The sequence below is a fragment of the Sus scrofa genome, chromosome 8 (assembly GCF_054392235.1).
Source record: "Sus scrofa isolate SSC_HxYL_T2T_F1_AM1 chromosome 8, Sscrofa_HxYL_maternal_Yorkshire_Landrace_v2.0, whole genome shotgun sequence".
Classification (NCBI taxonomy): Eukaryota; Metazoa; Chordata; class Mammalia; order Artiodactyla; family Suidae; genus Sus; species Sus scrofa.
In genome coordinates, this window is record NC_139390.1 from 72,890,793 (window position 1) to 72,911,411 (window position 20,619).

The window sequence follows — 20,619 nt, forward strand, 5'->3', positions numbered from 1 at the left end:
GTGAACTTTATGTAAAACATCAGTTTGTCATTCTGATGTATGATCCTTTGCCTCAAAAATGTGTATGGCCATGCCTTTGCCTTCTAACATGTGGAACAGTTTTTGGAGCTTTCTGAGAGTCTGCTTCCATAGTTATTACCCTCAGTTTGGCCCAAATAAAATTCTCTTTTTTTCTTCTTAAAAAAATTGAAAAATTATCTTTTGTAAACACCGTGGTGTGAAACTGGAAATCAAAAGAAGGAGAAAAACCAAAAATTTCAACAAGTGTAAATTAAATGATGTACTGCCAAATGAGCCAAATAAGAAATAAAAAGGGAAATAAAAAAAAATTTGAAACAATAATAAAGAATTATAAGAAATGCAGCAAGCAGTAATACAGGCGAAGTTTATAGTAGTAAATACCCATAGTAAGAAAAGAAATCACAAACAAATGTTCTAACTCTAAACCTGAAGAATTAGAAAAAGGAGAATAAGTTAGCTTAAGGAAGGAAATATTAAATATCAGAGCAAAATAAATGAAACAATTAAAAAATCAATGACACTATTGGTGAAGTGTCTAAGAATGTAGAATTGTAAATATCCCTCTTTGTAGTGCATTTCCATAAGCTTTGTTGTGATTTTTTTCTTTTTTTAAATAAAAACTTATTGGAGAATAGTTGACTTACAAAGTTGTGTTAGTTTCAGGTAAACAAAGTAAACCAGGTATACAATATTTATATATCCATCCCTTTTCAGATTATTTTCCCATATAGGTTATTACACAGTATTGAGTAATTACCTCATGCTATACAGTAGGTTCTTGTTATCTATCTAGTTTACATATTAATAATAGTGTGTGTATGATAACCCCAAGCCCCTAACTTACCCCCCCCCCACATCTCCTCTTTGGTAACCGTAAAATTGGCTTCAAAATCTTTGAGCCTATTTCTGTTTTGCAAGTTCTTTTGTATCATTTTTAATTAGATTCCACATCCTAGTGATCTCATATAATATTTGTATTTCTCTGTCTGGCTTACTTCACATAGTATGATAATTTCTAGGTGCATTCATGTTGCTGCAAATGGCATTATTTCTGTATTTTTAATGTCCAAATAATACTCCATTATATATATGTACCGCATGTTCTTTATCCAATCTTCCACTCTTCTGTTGATGAACATTTAGGTTGCTTCCATGTGTTGGTTATTGTAAATAATGCTTCAATGAACATTGGGATGCATGTGTCTTTTCAAATTATGGTTCTCTCTCCCTCTCTGGATATGTATGTGTGTGTGTATATATATATCATATATATATATATGATTAAATCCCAAGAGAGGGATTGCTAGGTCATATAGTAGTTCTATTTTTAGTTTTTTTTTTTTTTCAGAGCTGCACTTGCAGCGTATGGAATTTCCCAGGCTAGGGGTCAAATCAGACCTGTGTTTGCTGGCCTATGCCACAACCATGAAGGATCCAAGCCACATCTGTGACCTACAACACACTCATGGCAATACCAGATCCTCACACACCGAGCAAGGCCAGGAATCGAAACTGTGTCTTCATGGATGCTAGTCAGATTCATTAACTGCTGAGCCACAATGGGAACTCCTATTTTTGTTTTTTTAAGGAACCTCCATAGACTATTCTATAGTGGTTGCACCAATTTACATTCCCACCAACAGTGTAGGAGGGTTGCCTTTTCTCCATACCCTCTTGAGCATTTACTGGAGACTTTTTCATAATGGCCATTCTGACTGATGTAAAGTGATAATGGCCATTCTGACTGGTGTAAAGTGGCCATTCTGACTGATGTAAAGTGATATCTCATTGTAGTTTTGATTTGCATTTCTCTAATAATTAGTGATGTTGAGCACCTTTTCATGTGCTTTCTAGCCATCTGCCTGTATTCATGGAAAAAAAAGTCTGTTTAGCTCTTCTAACTTTTTTTTTGTTGTTGTTGTTGTTATAGGGCTACATGAGCAGCTTTTATATTTTGGAGATTAGTACTTTTTCGGTGGCTTCATTTGAAAATATTTTCTCCCATTCTGCGGGTTGTCTTTCATTTTGTTTATGGTTTCCCTTTGCTGTGCAAAAGCTTTTAGTAGGTCCCATTTCTTTATTTTTTATTATTATTTTCATTACTCTAGGAGGTAGATCCAAAAAAATAGTGCTGTGATTTATGCCAAAAAGTGTTCTGCGTATGAGGTTAACATTTTTAAAGGCAATAAGGAAATCAGAATTGGGTCATGAAATCAAAGATGTTCACAGATACCTCAATCTTACAACAGGAAGCAGTTGCTATAGTGCTGGTTCCTCAAACATTCCATTGAGAAATGAGTTAAACTGGATGAAGGCAAATGATTTGCCCTGGTTTTAGATAGAAAGTGATGCTAAGCCAGGGTGTACAGTAAAAGCCAAGCAGTTAGAGGTCTCACAAATGACATGAAAGGGTGGATGGATCTCTTCACACAATGCCAATTACTGAACAGTTTCTGTAGTAAGATAAAACTATAAAACTCTGCACCAAAATGAAATTAAAATACTCTGAATATCTGCAAAATAATATGGATAATATAAGTAGACCTGTTATTATTCTGTGTCTATGCACAACATGTGAAATACTGTAAAATTCAATAACTTCATTTTAGTTTAACTTTTGAGTTAAAATAATAAATTACAAAAAACTATCCATACAGTTTTATTTTTATTTAATTTTTACCAGTTTTTCTCTTGGCCTAACATATTTCTAACTCATAGGTAGAAAATCTCTTGAAAAAAACTTTGATCTGAGATGCTAAATTATGAGAAGTCATTTTGTCACAAGAGGATGGGCACCTCTTGACTGAAGCCTTTGCTTCTGTGTCATCTTCTGAGTGGCTTTTCCTGACTGCATTATGGTATGCTGTAGAGATTTATAAGCTTCCCAGAAGCATCCCTTCCTTGTGGATGCTTCCAATCACTTCTCTCTTCCTCAAATTAAGTACTAGCCTGACTTCTAACACTGTAGAATCATTTTACTTGTGTCTATTGGAATCACATAACTTATGTGTGCCTGCCTTGTGTGACAGGTTAATTCCTTTGTTGCATAGTATTTGTATGACAATGTCACAAATTATTTATCCATTCTTTGATCAATGGGCATTTGGATTGTTAACAGTTTTCTGGCCATTGCTAATAGTGTGGTTATAATAATTCCTATATATATCTTTTGTTTACATATTTGTATATTTTTTTTTTTTTAGTCCTATATCTAGGAGTGGAATTGCTGAGAGAAAAGGACATGTATGTTTGGGTCTCACTGATATCGCTAAACAGTTTTCTAAGTGGTTTATTAATTTGTGTTCTCACCAGCAGTGTGGGAGAGTTTCTATTTCTCCACATTCTTGTTAATGCTTGTTTGTGATAGTCCTTAAATTTTAGCTTTTATAATGAATTAATAGTGAGGTTTTAAGTTACATTTTCCTGATGACAAATAAAGGGGGTAAAGCTGTATATATTTTGCCAGTAAGGGTAATATTTTGTACAGGTTTTTAAAAAATATATATGTACCTATTATAAGATTAAGAAATTTCTATTTTGAGTTAGCAGAAGATTTTGTTAAAATATCATGAATGGATATTTACATATCAATTTTTAAACATTGGAATGATCATAATATCTTTCTCTTTCATATTAACAATTTATTCAATTATATTAACTGTTTTTCAAACATATAAGCAAACGTTCAATCCTGGAATAAACTCATTTTTGTCTTTTTTTTAATATGATACTTTATTTAATTCTTTTATATTTGATTGAGGGAAAGAATTATTTAAAATTTTTTTCTGATAATGTCCTTTTATGTTTTAATAATAAGGCTATTATGCCCTCATAAAATGACTTGGAAAGTATTAATAGGTTTGACATTATCTAGAGAAATTTGTGCAAGATTGGTGTTAATTTTTTTTTTAATGTGTTTGGAAGTATTCACCAGTGAAGGTGTCTGGGCTAGAAGTTTCCTTTGTGGGAAGTGTTAACAGCTTTAACAGATTTCAAGGAGTATAGAAACATTTAATTATTAAATATTTATTCTATCAGAAATTTTTAAAAATTGTGTTTCAAAGGACACTGGCAAGAAAAAAATAACTTACTAATGGAGAATATATTTGCAAGCCATATAACTGACAGGGACTTGTATATATGTCAAGAGTAGAGTTCTAACAGTTACAAATAATCCAATTAAAAATGGATAATGAATTAGAATAAACATATCTCTATATATAGATTGCAAATAAATACATGAAAATATTCTCAACATTAATAGCCATAATAAAAATGCATATCAAGACCACATAAAGATTGTGTCACACCCACTAGAAGAGCTATAATAAAATTATAATAATAGATAATATGTTTTGGCAATGATACAGATGATTGGACTCCTCATACACTGTTGGTGGGAATGTAAAATGATGTGACCACTTTGGAAAGCAGTTTGATAGTTCCCAATAAACATAAAGTTATCATATGACCCAGTATATAATATCCAGTTATCTACCAAAAAGTAATAACAACTATGTCCCCACAAAATATGTATAACAGCATTTGTAGCATTGTTTTTCATGATAGACAAAAGTGAAAAAAAAATCCATCAGCTGATGAATATTTTAATAGACTGTGAAACAACACATAAATATTATAAATATGCCATAGAATATTATTCAACCATAAAAAGGAATAGAGTACTGATACAATAGGATGCAATTTAAAAAAAAATTAAAATAACTTCTGTGCTAAAAGAAGTCAGTTTGCAAAAGACCACATATTATATGATGCCATTTGCATAAAATATTCAGAATAGGCAAACCTATAGAGACAGAAAGATTAGTAGTTTTTAGTATTTTTATAGTTTCGGAAATTTTAAGTACTGCATTGAAATATTTTCTTTTTCATTTTTCAGGCTTTTATTGATTAATTCATATTTTTAAAAATGCATGCTTCTTACATAAGATATTCAGCTTTTATTTTTTGGCATAGAAAATTGTTGCACTAATTAGTAGCTCATTAATTCTATAAGATTAAAACACAACTTTGAAACAACACATTGAATGTAAAAGTGAATTTCACAAACGGTTATATCATTGTAATTATTTCAAATTAGCCTTTACAATAAGTGAACATGACTCATACTCACTGTTGAAAAGAGAATTTATCTAAAAATACTACTTAGTTAAAAAAATATACTCACGAAGGGTCATTAATGACAGTCCTCAGTGCATTGAACAAATCCGTACTTGACATTGTGTTCAAGTCCAATCTAACAGCTGCTCCCTTGGCCATCATGTGAGCAATATTATCAGGTTGGTCAACAAACATGGGGAGTCCTACCATGGGAATCCCATGGTAAATGGCTTCATAGATGCCATTGCCACCACCATGGGTGATAAAAGCTTTGGTTTTGGGATGACCTAAGAAAGATATCAATGAAAACAATAAATTCTGAGTCCCATAGTTAGAAATATAAATTGACAGTATAACCCGATAAAGAAGGCAATTTTTTTCTACACAGAATTACTCTGCTCATGGGATCATAGAAACATTTGTGGATATTCAAGGAAATATGTCTGACGAAATGAGAGAGAGCTTTGCATTCGGAGGTATGTTGGTGTAGAGTTGTTTTGTCCAGCCGACAAGTGTGAGAGTGATTCTTGATTCAAAAAAACATTATGTTCAAAATCATGAAGGTGAAGAAACACTTTCTCTTAAGAGTCTAGGGAATGATTCACTCTGATACTACATGAAGAGCCTCAGAGCATGTTTAGAAGTAGAGGACAAATGATGGCTGTGTTGATCACAAGTCATATTCTAGCAGCTGCACTTCATTTTGTAGGCAATATGAGTCAATGAAAATTTATTGAGAAATATGGATGAAATGTCCTATATCATCTTAGGAAAAAACACTACAATAGCAGTAAATCTGAGGTAGAAGAGCATGGAAGCAAGAATAATCAAGAAGCTACTGGAAATTTATGGGTAAGAAATAATTAGCAGTTGGATAGTGATGTTTTCCAAAGCAAATATTGCATTGCATTGATGTTTTACTATTTTCCCTGAGATTTTCTCTTAATTAGAATTTATTATTTGTTTGCCACAGTTTTACCAAGAAGATCATTCTGTGGGATCCACTTAAGGAGCTGAGTATTGCTTCCCAACTTCTCAGGTTTCTTCCCATTGAATCTCCAGATAACCTATTAAGACAAAGAAAATGCTCTGCTCAATGAATAAGACCACAGCCTTAGAGCATTTTAGAAGTTAAAGTCTACAAAGAAATCATCTTTCCCAGCTTCCTTTAATTAACAGATACAGACATTTCTGCCCAGAAATGTTAAATAATGATTGCTATTACAATGTTAAAAAAAAAATCAAAGTAAATACCTGGGAACTTGTTTATGAATTATTTTTTGTAGAGTTTACTATAACATGCTGTTATTCATGCTAAAGAGTTGAGGGACATTAGTTCATGAATGAGTATTTTAATAGTTACAAGCTTCAAGATCAATCAGAACTGTAGTGTAAACATAAAATTGATGGAAATTTCTTCAATAATATGACTATCTTATATAGCAAACTTGTGTTTTTAATCTAGAAAAGACTTTGATTGCTTAGCAGTTTCTGAGAGGAATATGTGAGGGTTTGCTTATGTTCTCTTTTCTCCATCCAAAAAACTTGGAGCACTAAGACAAAAATAATCCATCCATACAACGGAACTCCATAAGATACTACTTATATCTCATCAGAAACAATGGATGTTATGTGATAGTGGAATGACATATTCAGAGGGCTGAAAGAAAAACTATCAACCGAAATTCTATACTGAACAAAACTGTTTTTCAAAAATAAGAGCAAAATACAGATATTCCTGTCACCCCTCCACAGGAAAATAATTCATTGCTGGAACATCTGCCTTACAGGAAAAACTGAAGGAATGCCTTTAGGCTGAAGAAAGTAAACTCAGACTGCAGTGCTAATCCACATGATAAAGCAAAGAGCACTGGTAAAGATAATTAAGTAATTATACAGGCAGCATAAGGGCACATTTCTTCTTTTTTCTCCTCCTAATAAATATAATAAGCAAGCAGGTAAAACATGTACATAGTTTCATGGCTATGTATATGCATATAGTTAATACATTTGGGAGGAGGAGGATATAGCAGATAATACAAAGCTAGGAATTGCAAAGGAACACTAAAAGTGAGAAAATTTTAAATTAACCATGCCACATTGATTTTCACGAATAGACTAAAATAGGCAAATTAGCAGTTTGTACTATCAAGACATCTAACTGCATTTTATACAATAAAAGAACACATTTAGAATGTATTAAAACAGTATATCTAGCCCTAAGAAATGACTGATGCTGAAATTCTTACTTCTCAGTGGGATGAAATCCCAGGAAATTCTAGGTTAGTAGGGTTTTATAGGTAGCTGGCTGCCTATTGTCTGAGCAGTCACCCTGATTACAGGCTTTCAAAGATAAAAATAGTGTGGGTTGTTTGGGGCAGTTTAGATCATGCTTGAAGATGGAAAGTAGTTCACGACCAGTGATAGAGCCGAGATTGATCTTATACTGTCAGAAAAATAACTATAGGATTTTACTGGAGGGAGAGCCTTCTATAATTTTCCCTGACTCTCTCCATGCTTTGCAGTTTTTGCTTCTCCTCTTCCCCACTACCTCTGAGAAAGTAGTTGTTAATCCAGTTGGTCAAAAGAGTATGTTGATTGGGCAAGTTGCTAATGGGTAGGACTAAGAGACCTCAAACTCAGAGCCCATGCCTATTCCTCACCATTTTCTGCTCTAATAGGAAACAATACCTGGCCCTCATGTCTCTCTCTTTATCTTTTCCTCGAGAACTTGTTTTAAGATATATGCTGTTTTTCATCCTGGGTGAAGGGGGAGCAGGGGCAATAGGAAGATTTGAATCTGTATACTCAAGCTCCAGTGTAAAGTTGGACCATAACGATGCTCGAGCCTTTTTCAGGATTCTATTTTGAATGTTGGCTACTGAGTGCAGCTACCTGTTGAACTGTATTGTGATGCCTCTCTCTCTTCTGCTCAGAACTTCCACAGTCCCCCTAGAACCCCTTTAGGAAAATTTTTAATGTGGGGTAAGCATTAGGCATTCTTGTGTTCTTACTATTAATTTAATAGCACTTAAATTCCACATAATCTCTAATAGACAAATGTCTCTGAGAACAAAGTAAAACTTGAATTGGAATATTTATGCAAATGTGTTTACACCATTTTGAAATCTTACAAAAAAAGAAAAACAGGTATACCAGTTCATTTTGACCTAATTGTGTTATGAAATTTTCTCCCCTTTGCAAAAGCCATGTTAATGGACCCACTCTAAAGTCTTTGAAAAGACGCATTCAAGTCATTGCTCAGTACAAAGGCAATTTACCAGACCTTCTGTGGAATCTGGGCAAGGGCTGATACAATTGTGTTAGACCTTTCTTCTGTAAGGTTTTGAACCATTGACCCCAAACTAAATACTACGATGCCATCTTCTCCAGAGCTCTGGACAAATTCTTCAATTTCCTATAAAGAAAGGGCATCAGCAAAGAGGGAGTTTTTGTTAGTTTTATTCATTATTTTTTGTTTGTTTGAAGGGAGTGAATATATACACTTTTAAAGAGAGAAGAAATCTTAGTATAGTCTCATCTTCTAACATGCCAAGCCATTAAATCTCTTTAGAAAGAAAAGTGTGATATGAAAGCTATTTCTTTAAACAATGTTTTTCATTGATTACTAAATAAGTATGGTGATTTATTTATCACTTATCAACAAGAGATGAGAAGAAAGTGAAAGTCTACAATGAAGAATCTTGCACATTATGACAAAACAGGTTTATTTTTCTTAAATGAACTTTAAAAACAGTATAATTTTTATTGTATCTTAAACAATAGCAGGACCAAGAATTTTTTTTTCTCTAATATTGTGTTAAATAACACTAAGATCCAGCATCAATGGCTTAGTAACTTGTTCCAGGATGACAGGATAGTAACCAAGTAAAATAGTGTAGTCGTGAAAACACTTGGCTTGCTCACCAGGACAAAATTCAAGACCTCACCCCACTGGGTCCAGAAAGCCAAAGTTATGTCATGAATTTGGATGGTCCTGTTCTTTACACAGCCCTCTTCCACAGCACCAGCCAGGCCCCTATACCTTAGATTTATCTTCCCCTGACTTCCCTCTTCTGAAAAGTAAGAAAGGCCTGTCAAAGTGCTGCTCTTGCTTCCTATAATAAGTCAAGTAAACCTAGCCTTGTTTCATTGACAGGTTTTGCTTCTTTCTTTTGTTTTTTAGGAGGAATTGATAGAAGACAAGTTTCTAAACAAACCTGAACTCCTAACAGAATTCCTTAAATACAATGAAAGACAGTCTATAGCAGACCTTCTTGAATTTGTGCATCATTCTATGCCCAATGTATTTGTTACTGAGTTGGTCTACTCTTCTTGGCAGTTTTCAGGATATCTCTTTTGGTGTGTAGGTTTTCCTGATTATAAAGGCTACTTATGGTAATATAACCTAATTAAGAGGTTACATATAATTGCTTTTGTAAAAGAAGGAAAGTTCTCTTGTTAAATCCTCTCTATATAAATAAATAAGAACCCTCAGTTTATTCACTGCAACTTCTCCTGGTGTTTCAAATTCCTAATACTGATAGATTCCCTACATTTAAGCCTCAGCCAAAATTCTGATCTACTAAACTTTTTTTTCTGGTGATGTTACATTAATTGCCTGAAAGAGACAAAAAGTGATGAAAATAATTTTTCTTTAAGTCTTATGTTCCTTTCTACCTCGTGCTCTGATAATATTGGGTATGCTATATAAATTTCATCTCTATTAAGGAAATAGCTTTTTGAAATTCCCGGTAGCTTATTTTTCCCTGTTTTCATTCAAAACCTAAATAAATTGCCATAATATATATTAACATTATTTTCACATGGGACACAAATTTTTTTGGATCTTTTTAGGGCTGTACTCTCAGCATAGGAAGTTCCCAGGCTAGGGGTCAAATCAGAACTGTAGCTGCCAGCCTACACCACAGCCACAGCAATTCGGAATCCGAACCACATCTGTGACCTACACCACAGCACATGGCAATGCTAGATCCTTAACCTACCTAGTGAGGCCAGGGATCGAACTCGTGTCCTGATGGATACCAGTCAGGTTTGTTATAGCTGAGCCAGAACGGAATGCCAGGGACACTTAAACTTTTAGCATAAATTTGATTTTACTTCTGTTCCTGGCCCAAATGTTTTAAGGGAACTAAAACTATGATTTATAATGAGTGTGACAGATTTTCCCTGTAAACTTTTTATTTAGAGTGCATTTTACTCTATGAGAATGTGATTTATTAGGTAAAAGATCTGACTAGGCTATCTGTCAACTAACTGGGGTTCATAACAAAGTTACGGAAAACTTTCACTTATATTTTAAAATCTGTAGCCTATTGTGCAGGTTAATGCTAAACGAGGCCCTCCCTCTCTGATATCTACTTTACTATATTTGTCTTCAAGCCTAGCAGTTTAAATGATTGAAATAGAACTATACCTTATCTAGTTTATGCATTACCAGATGACTTACAATGAACCTCTACAACTAATTCTGAGAGAGGTTTATTTCCACGATGTGTATTATCAGGATACAGTGATTTTTGTTCTGTTTTATGCTGTGAAATTCTTTGGTCTCAGATAAGATCAGAACAAACACTGAAGCACATTCACAAAATTTTTGGAAAAAAATGTTATGACTTTGCTAGTACACACACACACACACACACACACACACACACGAGAAGGAATCCCTCTAGTCTAGCTACTGCTTAAAGTTTTAAATATAATTTTAACATTTTCTTCTTTTTACTTTAGTTTCTGAGACGAATTCCTTTTTTCTTGGCCACACCCCCAGCAGAGGCAAGTGCCTGGGCCAGGGCTTGTTCCAGAGCCATAGCAGTGACCTGAGCTCTTTGCAGTGGCAATGCTGGATCCTTAACCTGCTATACAAGGGAATTTTTAAAAATTCCTTTTGTCAAAGGGAGCATTAATAAAAATTGAAATCACAATAGCTAGTATTTATCAAGCACTATGTTCCTGGCACTATGCAAAGGTTTAACATACCTGGTCAATTATTTTATTCTCAGTAGTTATGGTCTATAAAGTTGCGGCAAACATGTCATTAGCAAGTAATGAATCATTGCTCCTAGCGTCCCCCAAGCCTCTTGTCGCAACATTTTCCTCCATCAATCAACACACAGCCTTGTTTTATGTGTGTTTCTGTTTTAAAATAATTTAGTTAACATATATTGTTGATTCATTAGCACTGGACTCATAGCTAATGATGCTGTAACTCATGGAACTAAATGAAACTAATCTAGGAAACATATTTTCTTCCTAAAGCACATCATAATCTCCTTTCTTCTTCTTAAGAACAATAGAACACACATCAGGACTCTAAACAGTAAAGTCACCAACAAAAAGCACACAAAGGCAAAAAAAAGTGGCATTAATTAGATCTGAAAGGGACACATTTACAGTTTGAGAGCTTCAACAAGGCAGTGGCATTGCCTCCTTCGATGCTCAACTGGGAACGTGCCTGTCCAATGAGTGATTTTTTTTTTCCTACTGTGTGTGTATCTATGAATGGTGGTAAAAGCACTACAAATATTTATTTGAGTTACAAATAAATTTTAGTGAGTAGGCAAATTTGAAAATAAGGAATCTGTATGTAATGATGAATGACTATATTAGATCATTTTATTCTCAGGCTAATCAGGTGAGATAATCAAGTAACCCCTCCACCCCCCACCACCATTTTTCTTCTTTTTTTCTTGTACATCCATATTTCATAAGAAAGATAGAACTGGCAGGATTGTGGTCTTTGTATATTTCCTAGCTATCACAGTACCATATATCAAAGCCAGATTCCACAACCTTTGAATGTGCTCACATATTTTCACTTTTAATATAACTATCAGAATTTGATTTTTTAAAATATCTCATTGCAATTCACTTGAATAAAATGCAAGAGAAGATCTGTCCTATCACCTCAATCTTATTTTCTTATTATTTTCACTTTATTGTAAATAATTGTTTCACATTTATAGTTTTTCTGGCTGGCCAATCTATTAGAGCCCCAAGGACTATGGCTGTGTCTATCTTATTCAGCCCCCCTTCTTCAGTGCAGAGTATAGAATATGCCAGCTAGTAGACAAAGAGTACACTTTTGTTAAAAATGATTATTTCTTTGTGTTGGAAGACTTTTTTATATTGACTATATCCATGTGATCTTGCACGTCTTGTCTACATTCCATGACTATAATGTAGCCCAGAATCTTCATTAATAATGAAACATGGAACACACAATAAGTGAGGGTATGGTGTGAAGAAATTTTATATATTGTTCACCATCTTTTCCATTAGACACTATTTTGGATTGCGAATGAAAATTCTCCCCAGGAGACCAAAATTTTACCTTAGGCAGGGGTTTGGCAGGTTTGCAGTGGAGGCCTCCAACGAATTCAAAATTTGGTAAGAATGGGTGAGGAAATTCAAAATCCCAATAGTTTCTTATCAGCCAAATATCTGCTTTCCCCATCAATTCACACAATGTAGTGGGTCTTCCTGGGGGGAAAAAAAAACAGGGAAAGGAAAATAGGTAAATTTGTGAATTTATATCCATTTCTTCTTAGAATACATAGCAATAAAGTTTCTGGTCTGTGTGGGTCAAGATGGACAAATAATGCCTGTGTTTTAAAATTTAAGCTAACATATACACAGAAAAAAAGAGAAGAAAAAAAGTGCAAGAGACTTAGATAGTTTGTCATGTCCTCTCACCTCCATACCTTTGAATCTTTCTAGGTTTAAATAATTATTGAAGATTAATTCTTGTCTCATGTATTACAAGTTAAAGTTAACTAATAGATTGTTTTTTCTTTTTAGGGCCGCACCTGCGGCATATGGAAGTTTCCAGGCTAGAGGTTGAATTAGAGTGGCAGCTGCCAGCCTACACCACAGCCACGGCAATGCCAGATCCTTAACCACTGAGCCAGGCTAGGGATGGAACCTGCATCCTCATAGATACTAGTCAGGTTGGTAACCCACTGAGCCACAACGAGAACTCCCTAACCAATAGATTTTAATTCTAAGTCAATATTTCTCTGTACTTATTTAAGTATGTGATGCCTATTACATTCTAAATGGTCACTTTTCCATCTGCATAGGTTTGTATCACTTTCATGATATTTGTGCACTTTTACTTAATCCTATGGCATTTTAAACATTTTCTCAAATTAACTGTGGGTCCCCATCTTCCAGAGAGGAACCGGCATTGTGTAAGCGCCATGGCCCCCTGGTGGGCAGGGCAGCCCTTGGTGCTAGTAGAGGGAACATTCCAAAGTGGTGCTTGCCAGCGCAGGTGTCAGCTGGGGGGGGGGGACAAGATCCCCAAATGGCTGCCACCAGCATCTCTATCCCCGGGTAGAGTCCCAGCTGCATAAAGCTCCTCCAGGAGGCCCTCCAAAATAAACAAGTGGGTCTGACACAGGTGCCTTGCTAACTACTGTCTAGAAGTAAAGTCACTGGGACTCAGACTTTATGAGATTTCGTGTGCATCCTTAGAGAAGAGTCTCTGTTTACATCGTCTTCTGTTTTCTTAAGTGTAAGCCCCTCTAGTTTCCAAAGATAGAAATTCTAGGGGCTTATCTTACCAGGATTGGGAGCCTGATGTGGGGCTCAGAACCCTTTCTCTTGGTGGAGGACGCCTGTGACTGTGATAGTCCTGTGTATGGGTGGCCAACACCAGGGTAAAGTCCTGGCTAGACTGCATCTCTGCTCCTTTACCTGTCTTGCTGTGGCTCTTTCTTTATATGTTTAGTTGTGGGAAATATTTTTTTTACTAGTCTTTATGTTGCTCTCAAATATAGTTGCTTTGTAAGTAGTTGTAATTTTTGTATGCTCATGGGAGGAGGTAAGTTCCGGGACTTCCTGCTGTACCATCCTGATCTCATCCCCATAGGAAATGTTTTCCAGAGATTATACATTAAATATGGGGCTGCAGCATGAAAATAAATGCATTATTTACACTTGTTTCAATCTGGTGTTCAGTTTCACTTAGCCAGCCACTCAGAAAATAAACAGATAACTCACAGGAAAATTAATTTCCTTTAGGGGTATAAGGAAAGGAAAGCAGAGAAACCACAATGACTTAAGAATTGTCCCTAAGCTCTACTTAAAAGAGACACATGCACCCGCATGTTCATTGCAGCACTATTCACAATAGCCAGGACATGGCAACAACCCAAATGTCCATCGACAGATGATTGGATTCGGAAGATGTGGTATATATACACAATGGAATACTACTCAGCCATAAAAAAGGATGACATAATGCCATTTGCAGCAACATGGATGGAACTAGAGAATCTCATCCTGAGTGAAATGAGCCAGAAAGACAAAGACAAATACCATATGATATCACTTATAACTGGAATCTAATATCCAGCACAAATGAACATCTCCTCAAAAGAGAAAATCATGGACTTGGAGAAGAGACTTGTGGTTGCCTGATGGGAGGGGGAGGGAGTGGGAGGGATCGGGAGCTTGGGCTGATCAGACACAACTTAGAATAGATTTACAAGGAGATCCCGCTGAATAGCATTGAGAACTATGTCTAGATACTCATGTTGCAACAGAACAAAAGGTGGGGAAAAACTGTAATTGTAATGTATACATGTAAGGATAACCTGACCCCCTTGCTGTACAGTGGGAAAATAAAATTAAAAAAAAAAAAAAAAAAAAAAAAAAAAAAAAAAAAAAAAACCAACATGGAAAAAAAAAAAAAAAGAATTGTCCCTAATGATGATATATCACTAGAAATTAATAATCCTTCCCTTTCATATTTTAAATGCCCTTCAATGCCCTTTTCATCCCTTCTTGTACATTTTAAAGAAAAAACTTATTGTAGGACTAAATTCTTGGATCACCTGTGATCAAGAAAGTATATAATGAATGAGGGGCTCTAAATGAAACGATGTCTTTCACCTCCATCGTCATGTCATTTATTTTTTCTGTCCTGGGAAACTTGAAACATTCTGTCTGTATTGATTACTACAACCTAATGCAAAGGGAAGACTGCTCGATACTTGTCTGGAAGGGATGGGAGGCTGAGGAACTCTTTCGCCATTCAGTCTGCCAAGTGTTTTCCCATATCTAAATTTTTCTTTGGTCTCCAGAAAAATTACAGATATTTGAAAAGCTAAAAATAAATATTACTAAACATGTGGTAATACGTGATAAGGGAGATTCACCTGCAAAAGGCTGAAAAATCTTCCTTTTTGGAATTTACACCTGGGTCAAATGATCTCCTTTAATAATTTTTATTCCTAGAATAAATCAGCAATGCTGTGATGGCCACCTGTTCAAGGACTGACCAAAAACTTCTGAACATTCAGGGCTGGAACACTGACTTTTGCTGTAAAAGTCTATTTCCATCAGTCTCTTATTTACCCCAAGTTTCTTTCACTTTTCATGCCTTTGGACCATTTGTTTAGTCATGTATTCTCACAGACCCACACACCTACCCCATTCCCTGTCCAGCCATCTGCTTTGTTTGCCACCTGATACCCTGTTCTCCTTCACCTTACTTCACCTTGTGTGCTTATGCTGTCACATTTAAGAGCTCAGTTCCTAGGACCTGTGATTCCTGGCTAATTTTTAATCTTAATAACTTTGGTCTTTGGATTATTTATTTTAGCAGCTTCAGCCTTTGGATTATTTGTTGAGCCTTCTCTTCCAGATAGACACAGTCATCCTCTCACTTCATTTACCACCCAGATTTCTGCTTCAATTGTTTGCCCTTCAATGCCCTATGTTTTGTCCCATTTCTTGCATGCCTCTGATGTGGAATCTCATTTAAGATCTTATCCTTGAAGACCTGTAATTCTCAATTAATTTTAGCAGATTTCTTCCTGAGACTTTGATCTTGGTTCCTGGTATTCTCTAAGCCATTGCCTCCTATGACCTCTTATAATATATATGTAATCAAAATTTGTCTTTATAACTCAGATATTTATTTCCTCTGTAATCTTAACATAACCATGTAAACCTTCTCAGACATGAGAGTAAACTATGAATTTCTGCCAAGGATGGTGAAGTTCAATTTCAAAGTGATATTTTTATTAGGTTGCTAAAATTTTTATGATAGTGCCCAAACGAAAAGATACTTTAAATATGTAAGTAAATGGTGATAAGGGAACATATCTCTTGAAAAGAAAATATTAGTTAGCTGAGTGTTATATGCTGACTGTCGAAAGTGTCTATTGTAAAAAGACCATCCAGATCAAAAAACAAAAACAAACAAACAAAAATACTTGGGTCTTCTACATTGCAGCATTCTTTTTGCTTAGCACACTATTTCCCTAGGTTATACATGGATTTTTGAAGTTAGGGTCTCACACATTTCTTTCAGTTAATACAATATACAGAGTGGTTATGTCCAGGGGCAAGTCTGCTGTGCTGCTGTGTTTTAATCTCAGCTCTATCACTCCTTTCCCAGGAGAACTTGGGTAGGTTACATGAGTTTTTAAATTAATTAATTAATTAATTAATTTTTTGCTTTTTTTTTATTTTCCCACTGTACAGCAAGGGGGTCAGGTTATCCTTACATGTATAAATTACAATTACAGTTTCTCCCCCACCCTTTCTTCTGTTGCAACATGAATATCTAGACATAGTTCTCAATGCTATTCAGCAGGATCTCCTTGTAAATCTATTCTAAGTTGTGTCTGATAAGCCCAAGCTAATCTTTTGCTTTTTAGAGCCTTACCTGCAGCATATGGAGGTTCCCAGGCTAGGGATTAAATTGGAAATGTAACCACTGGCCTATGCCACAGCCCCGCCAGATAGGAGCCACATCTGCAACCTACCTCACAGCTCACAGCAATTCCAGTTCCTTAACCCACTGAGCAAGGCCAGGGATTGAACCCGAAACCTGATGCTTACTAGTAGGATTTATTTCTGCTGCACCATGATGGGAACTCCCAGTTATTGAACTTTTTTTTACTTCAGTTTCTATATCTATAAAATGCGGAGAATAATAGTAGCTATGAAGAGAATTTCTGTATGTTATCTTCAATGAGTTATCAAATATAAAGGACTTAGAAGATTTCCTGGAAGAGAGTAAATCCTCAATAAATGTTTATTCATTTCCTTCTGCCCTCTGCAAACAAGAAACATAGAAGAAGTGCAATAAATATTCGTCGTTGAATGAGTATGCTCACAGAATCAAGATTAGCAATCATCCAGGTATGAAAAATATCCTGGACCCTCACATTTTGCTTCATTTTTCAAACCGGATGTTGTAGAATCATAAAACAGACATTGATACATCTAATTTTTTTTTTTTTTGTCTTTTGTCCTTTTAGGGCCACAACTGTGGCATATGGAGGTTACCAGGCTAGGGGGGGAATCAGAGCTACAGCTGCCAGCCTATAGCACAGCCACAGCAATGCCAGATCCGAGCCACGTCTGCAACTACACCACAGGTCACGGCAATGCCAGATCCTTAACCCACTGAGTGAGGCCAGGGATCAAACTTGCAACCTCATGGTTCCTAGTCAGATTCATTTCTGCTGCACCACGACGGGAATTCTGATACATCTAATATTAATCCTCAGTGTTTCAAGATTACTTAGCAGATGCCTTTTCATCCACTGAGAAGGAAAGAATAATACTAGATAATTTCTAGAGACAACTCATCCGTAACTAAGCAATTTTCCTTCTTAATAGAAATATTAGATGATGGAGATGTTAGATATATTAGAATAATAGAAAAACCAAATGAAGGAGAGAGATAGCAGCAGCTGATTCGGAAAGTGAAAAGAATGAAGCCTCAGCTATGAGCGCATAAGAATGTTTAATTTTAAAGACAAATAAACAAAGTTTACATACAAAGTGTCATCATTCTTTACATAGTCTTTTTTTTTTTTTTTAACTAGACCCAGGTTTAAAAAATAGATTTCCTCATGACTGATCTTCACTTGATTTTTATCAATGTATTTAAAGAAGTTTCTTATCTAGTGTCTTAAATGGCTACATGCCCTTTGTAACTCCTCCCATTGAGAAGCGGAGGCTACGTCTTCACCCTTTGAATCTGGGTTTGCCTCGTGACTTCTTTTACCAAGAGAAGGTGGCAGAAATGATACCGTGTGACTTCCAAATCTAGGCCTAAAACATTCCTATAAGGTGTTCTAGAATTCTGCTATCACCTGTAAAAGTCCAAACTCGGAGTTCCCGTCGTGGTGCAGTAGTTAACGAATCCAACTAGGAACCATGAGGTTGTGGGTTCGGTCCCTGCCCTTGCTCAGTGGGTTAACGATCCGGTGTTGCCTTGAGCTGTGGTGTAGGTTGCAGAGGCGGCTCGGATCCCGCGTTGCTGTGGCTCTGGCGTAGGCTGGCGGCTACAGCTCCGATTGGACCCCTAGCCTGGGAACCTCCATATGCCGTGGCAGCGGCCCAAAGAAATAGAAAAAAGACAAAAAAAAAAAAAAGTCCAAACTCTTTGGAGATATCACATGGAGGAGATAATTAAAATGTCCTGACAGTCTGTCAAAACCTAGCCATGTGAGCAACACTTTCTGGACTCTTCTACCCCAGCCAAGCTGATAGCTAACTCTAGCCTAATGAATAAGCCCGGGTAAGCCCCAGGGAAGAACATTTCCCTGAGTCCAGTCCAAATCACTGCCTCACAGGATCATGAGCAGATAATATGGCTGCTGTTTTAACCCCTAAGGTTTAGGATGGTTGATATTACAGCTATAAATAACAGAGTGCATATGTTCCTTTTAAAATAAACAAGCCCTAAGAATACTCCCATATTGGGTAGTTATTAAATGGAGCAGCATCTCCAGTGTCACAGAGTGCTGGATTACTCTGCATACCCTCTTGAATAGTTGATAAATTTTGACACTACACAAAATAAAATATAAGTTATTTCAAAATATATATAATATATTAACTTCAACACACACAAAGAAATGTTTCTTTCCATCTACTGGAGGGAAAATGTTATAAATAAACCAGACTTACTTAATACTTCACTGTAAAATTTATCCCACTTTTTCTTGTTGAAAGTCTCAAATGCGTAGTCAAAATATAGGTAATACAACATGTTTGTCACCCTCTCCATAAATGTCATTTTGTCACTAAGTTCTGATATGAAAACAGGTACATAGGAAGGAGGTAATATAAGCCCTCCACAGAGTTTTTCATATGTTTTGCCAGTGGTAAATCGAAGACTGTAGACCAAAGGTAGGTTAAGTAGTTCAGACAGCAACTCAGCACAGGGAGAAATGGCATCTCCAAGAACAACGTCATATCTTGATCCTTGCAGTTTCTTCATAAGTTTCTGGTTCAAAACTACGTCCTCACAAAGCTTTTGAACAGTATCAGAATATTCGTGGTATATTTTTTGCATCTTTGAATCATATGCCCATAATGTACTCTTTGGTAAATCATATGTCCATGTCTTGACCCATTTCATAAAGTGCATATCAAGCTCCTTCTTAGTAAATGATGTAGGATAAACCTCAAATTTGAAGGCAGATGGTTCATTGGGATCTACAAGGATGGAAGCTGAAGATGCTAGCATGGTTACTTCATGGCCCCTCTGAGCAAGTTCATTCAATATTGTCTTTAAATTGATCCAGTGGCTGTATTCCATGGGCCAAACCAGCAGCTGTCCACCGGAGGCACAACTGAAATAAAAAAAAAGCAAAAGGAGGGAATCCCTTGTCTTAGACATTTTGGTAAAATCTAAACCTTCTTCACAAACTTTCTGAAATTTAAATGTAGTTCTCAGTTACATCAATGAAAGAATCAATTTAGTAGTTAAATTATAACTGGTACACAGCAAAGTCCCAATGACTATTCAGCTAAATATTAAGACTTTGTTTCTGAGACCATGCCTTAGTAATCTCTCTGCAAGCTAATCTCCAGGTCAAAGGTTTTGGAAAGCAAATAAGAGGTAGGTGATATAGGTACAGTAAATCCCAGTATCATTTTAAAGCTAGTGCTCCAGGCTAAGAGGAAATTACCTTGCATGTAGGGAGTTTCCAGATAAGAAATAGCATGGGGTCAACACAAGTATATTCTGATTTATTGGAACCTGTCCAAGCATTTCTTTTTCTATATTTTCACACTTGTTTTATTAGTTCCATTTTGTTTGCCATGGCTTTGTTCTTTTGACAATAGATATTCCTTTGTTTTTTTCCCCTTTTATCCAAACATAGACATCCTTTGAATATAACTTTAGTTACTTTTCTTTATTTGAGAATATTGCCTCAGAATTGTGATTTTTCTTTTCTGAACATTTGCAACATTTCTTCTATTACTGTCACTTCTTCATTACCTCTTCAGTACTTACTCTTAGAAAGTATTTATCCTCTAAGTACCTACTTCTGAACTTAGTTTTGTATACTGCCTTTATAATCCAGGGAAGTTATATTTTTAAAAAACCTTTTGAGGAACTCCCAACGAATTGGAAGTAGGAAGGGAATATATATGTCCTGGGATAGATTTGTTTATATACTATCAATA

General features: G+C 35.6%; 1 protein-coding gene across 2 annotated transcripts in view; it reads right to left on the reverse strand.

The window, feature by feature from the left end:
- LOC100516628 (UDP-glucuronosyltransferase 2B18-like) overlaps window positions 1-19,892 on the reverse strand; it is a 45,636-nt gene extending 25,744 nt beyond the window's left edge. The window contains exons 1-6 of one of the 2 annotated variants that reach the window (XM_084972434.1): window positions 19,111-19,892; window positions 12,500-12,648; window positions 8,429-8,560; window positions 6,122-6,209; window positions 5,206-5,429; window positions 2,668-3,153 (exon numbers count right to left, since the gene is read on the reverse strand). In XM_084972434.1, coding sequence (XP_084828560.1) covers window positions 5,206-5,429; window positions 6,122-6,209; window positions 8,429-8,560; window positions 12,500-12,648; window positions 19,111-19,825 — 1,308 coding nt within the window. In that variant the 5' untranslated portion in view covers window positions 19,826-19,892 and the 3' untranslated portion in view covers window positions 2,668-3,153. Of the gene's footprint in view, window positions 1-2,667; window positions 3,154-5,205; window positions 5,430-6,121; window positions 6,210-8,428; window positions 8,561-12,499; window positions 12,649-19,106 lie in introns of those variants that run through there. The other variant, XM_084972433.1, reaches the window with a different exon arrangement.
- Between the last annotated feature and the right edge of the window lie 727 nt (window positions 19,893-20,619).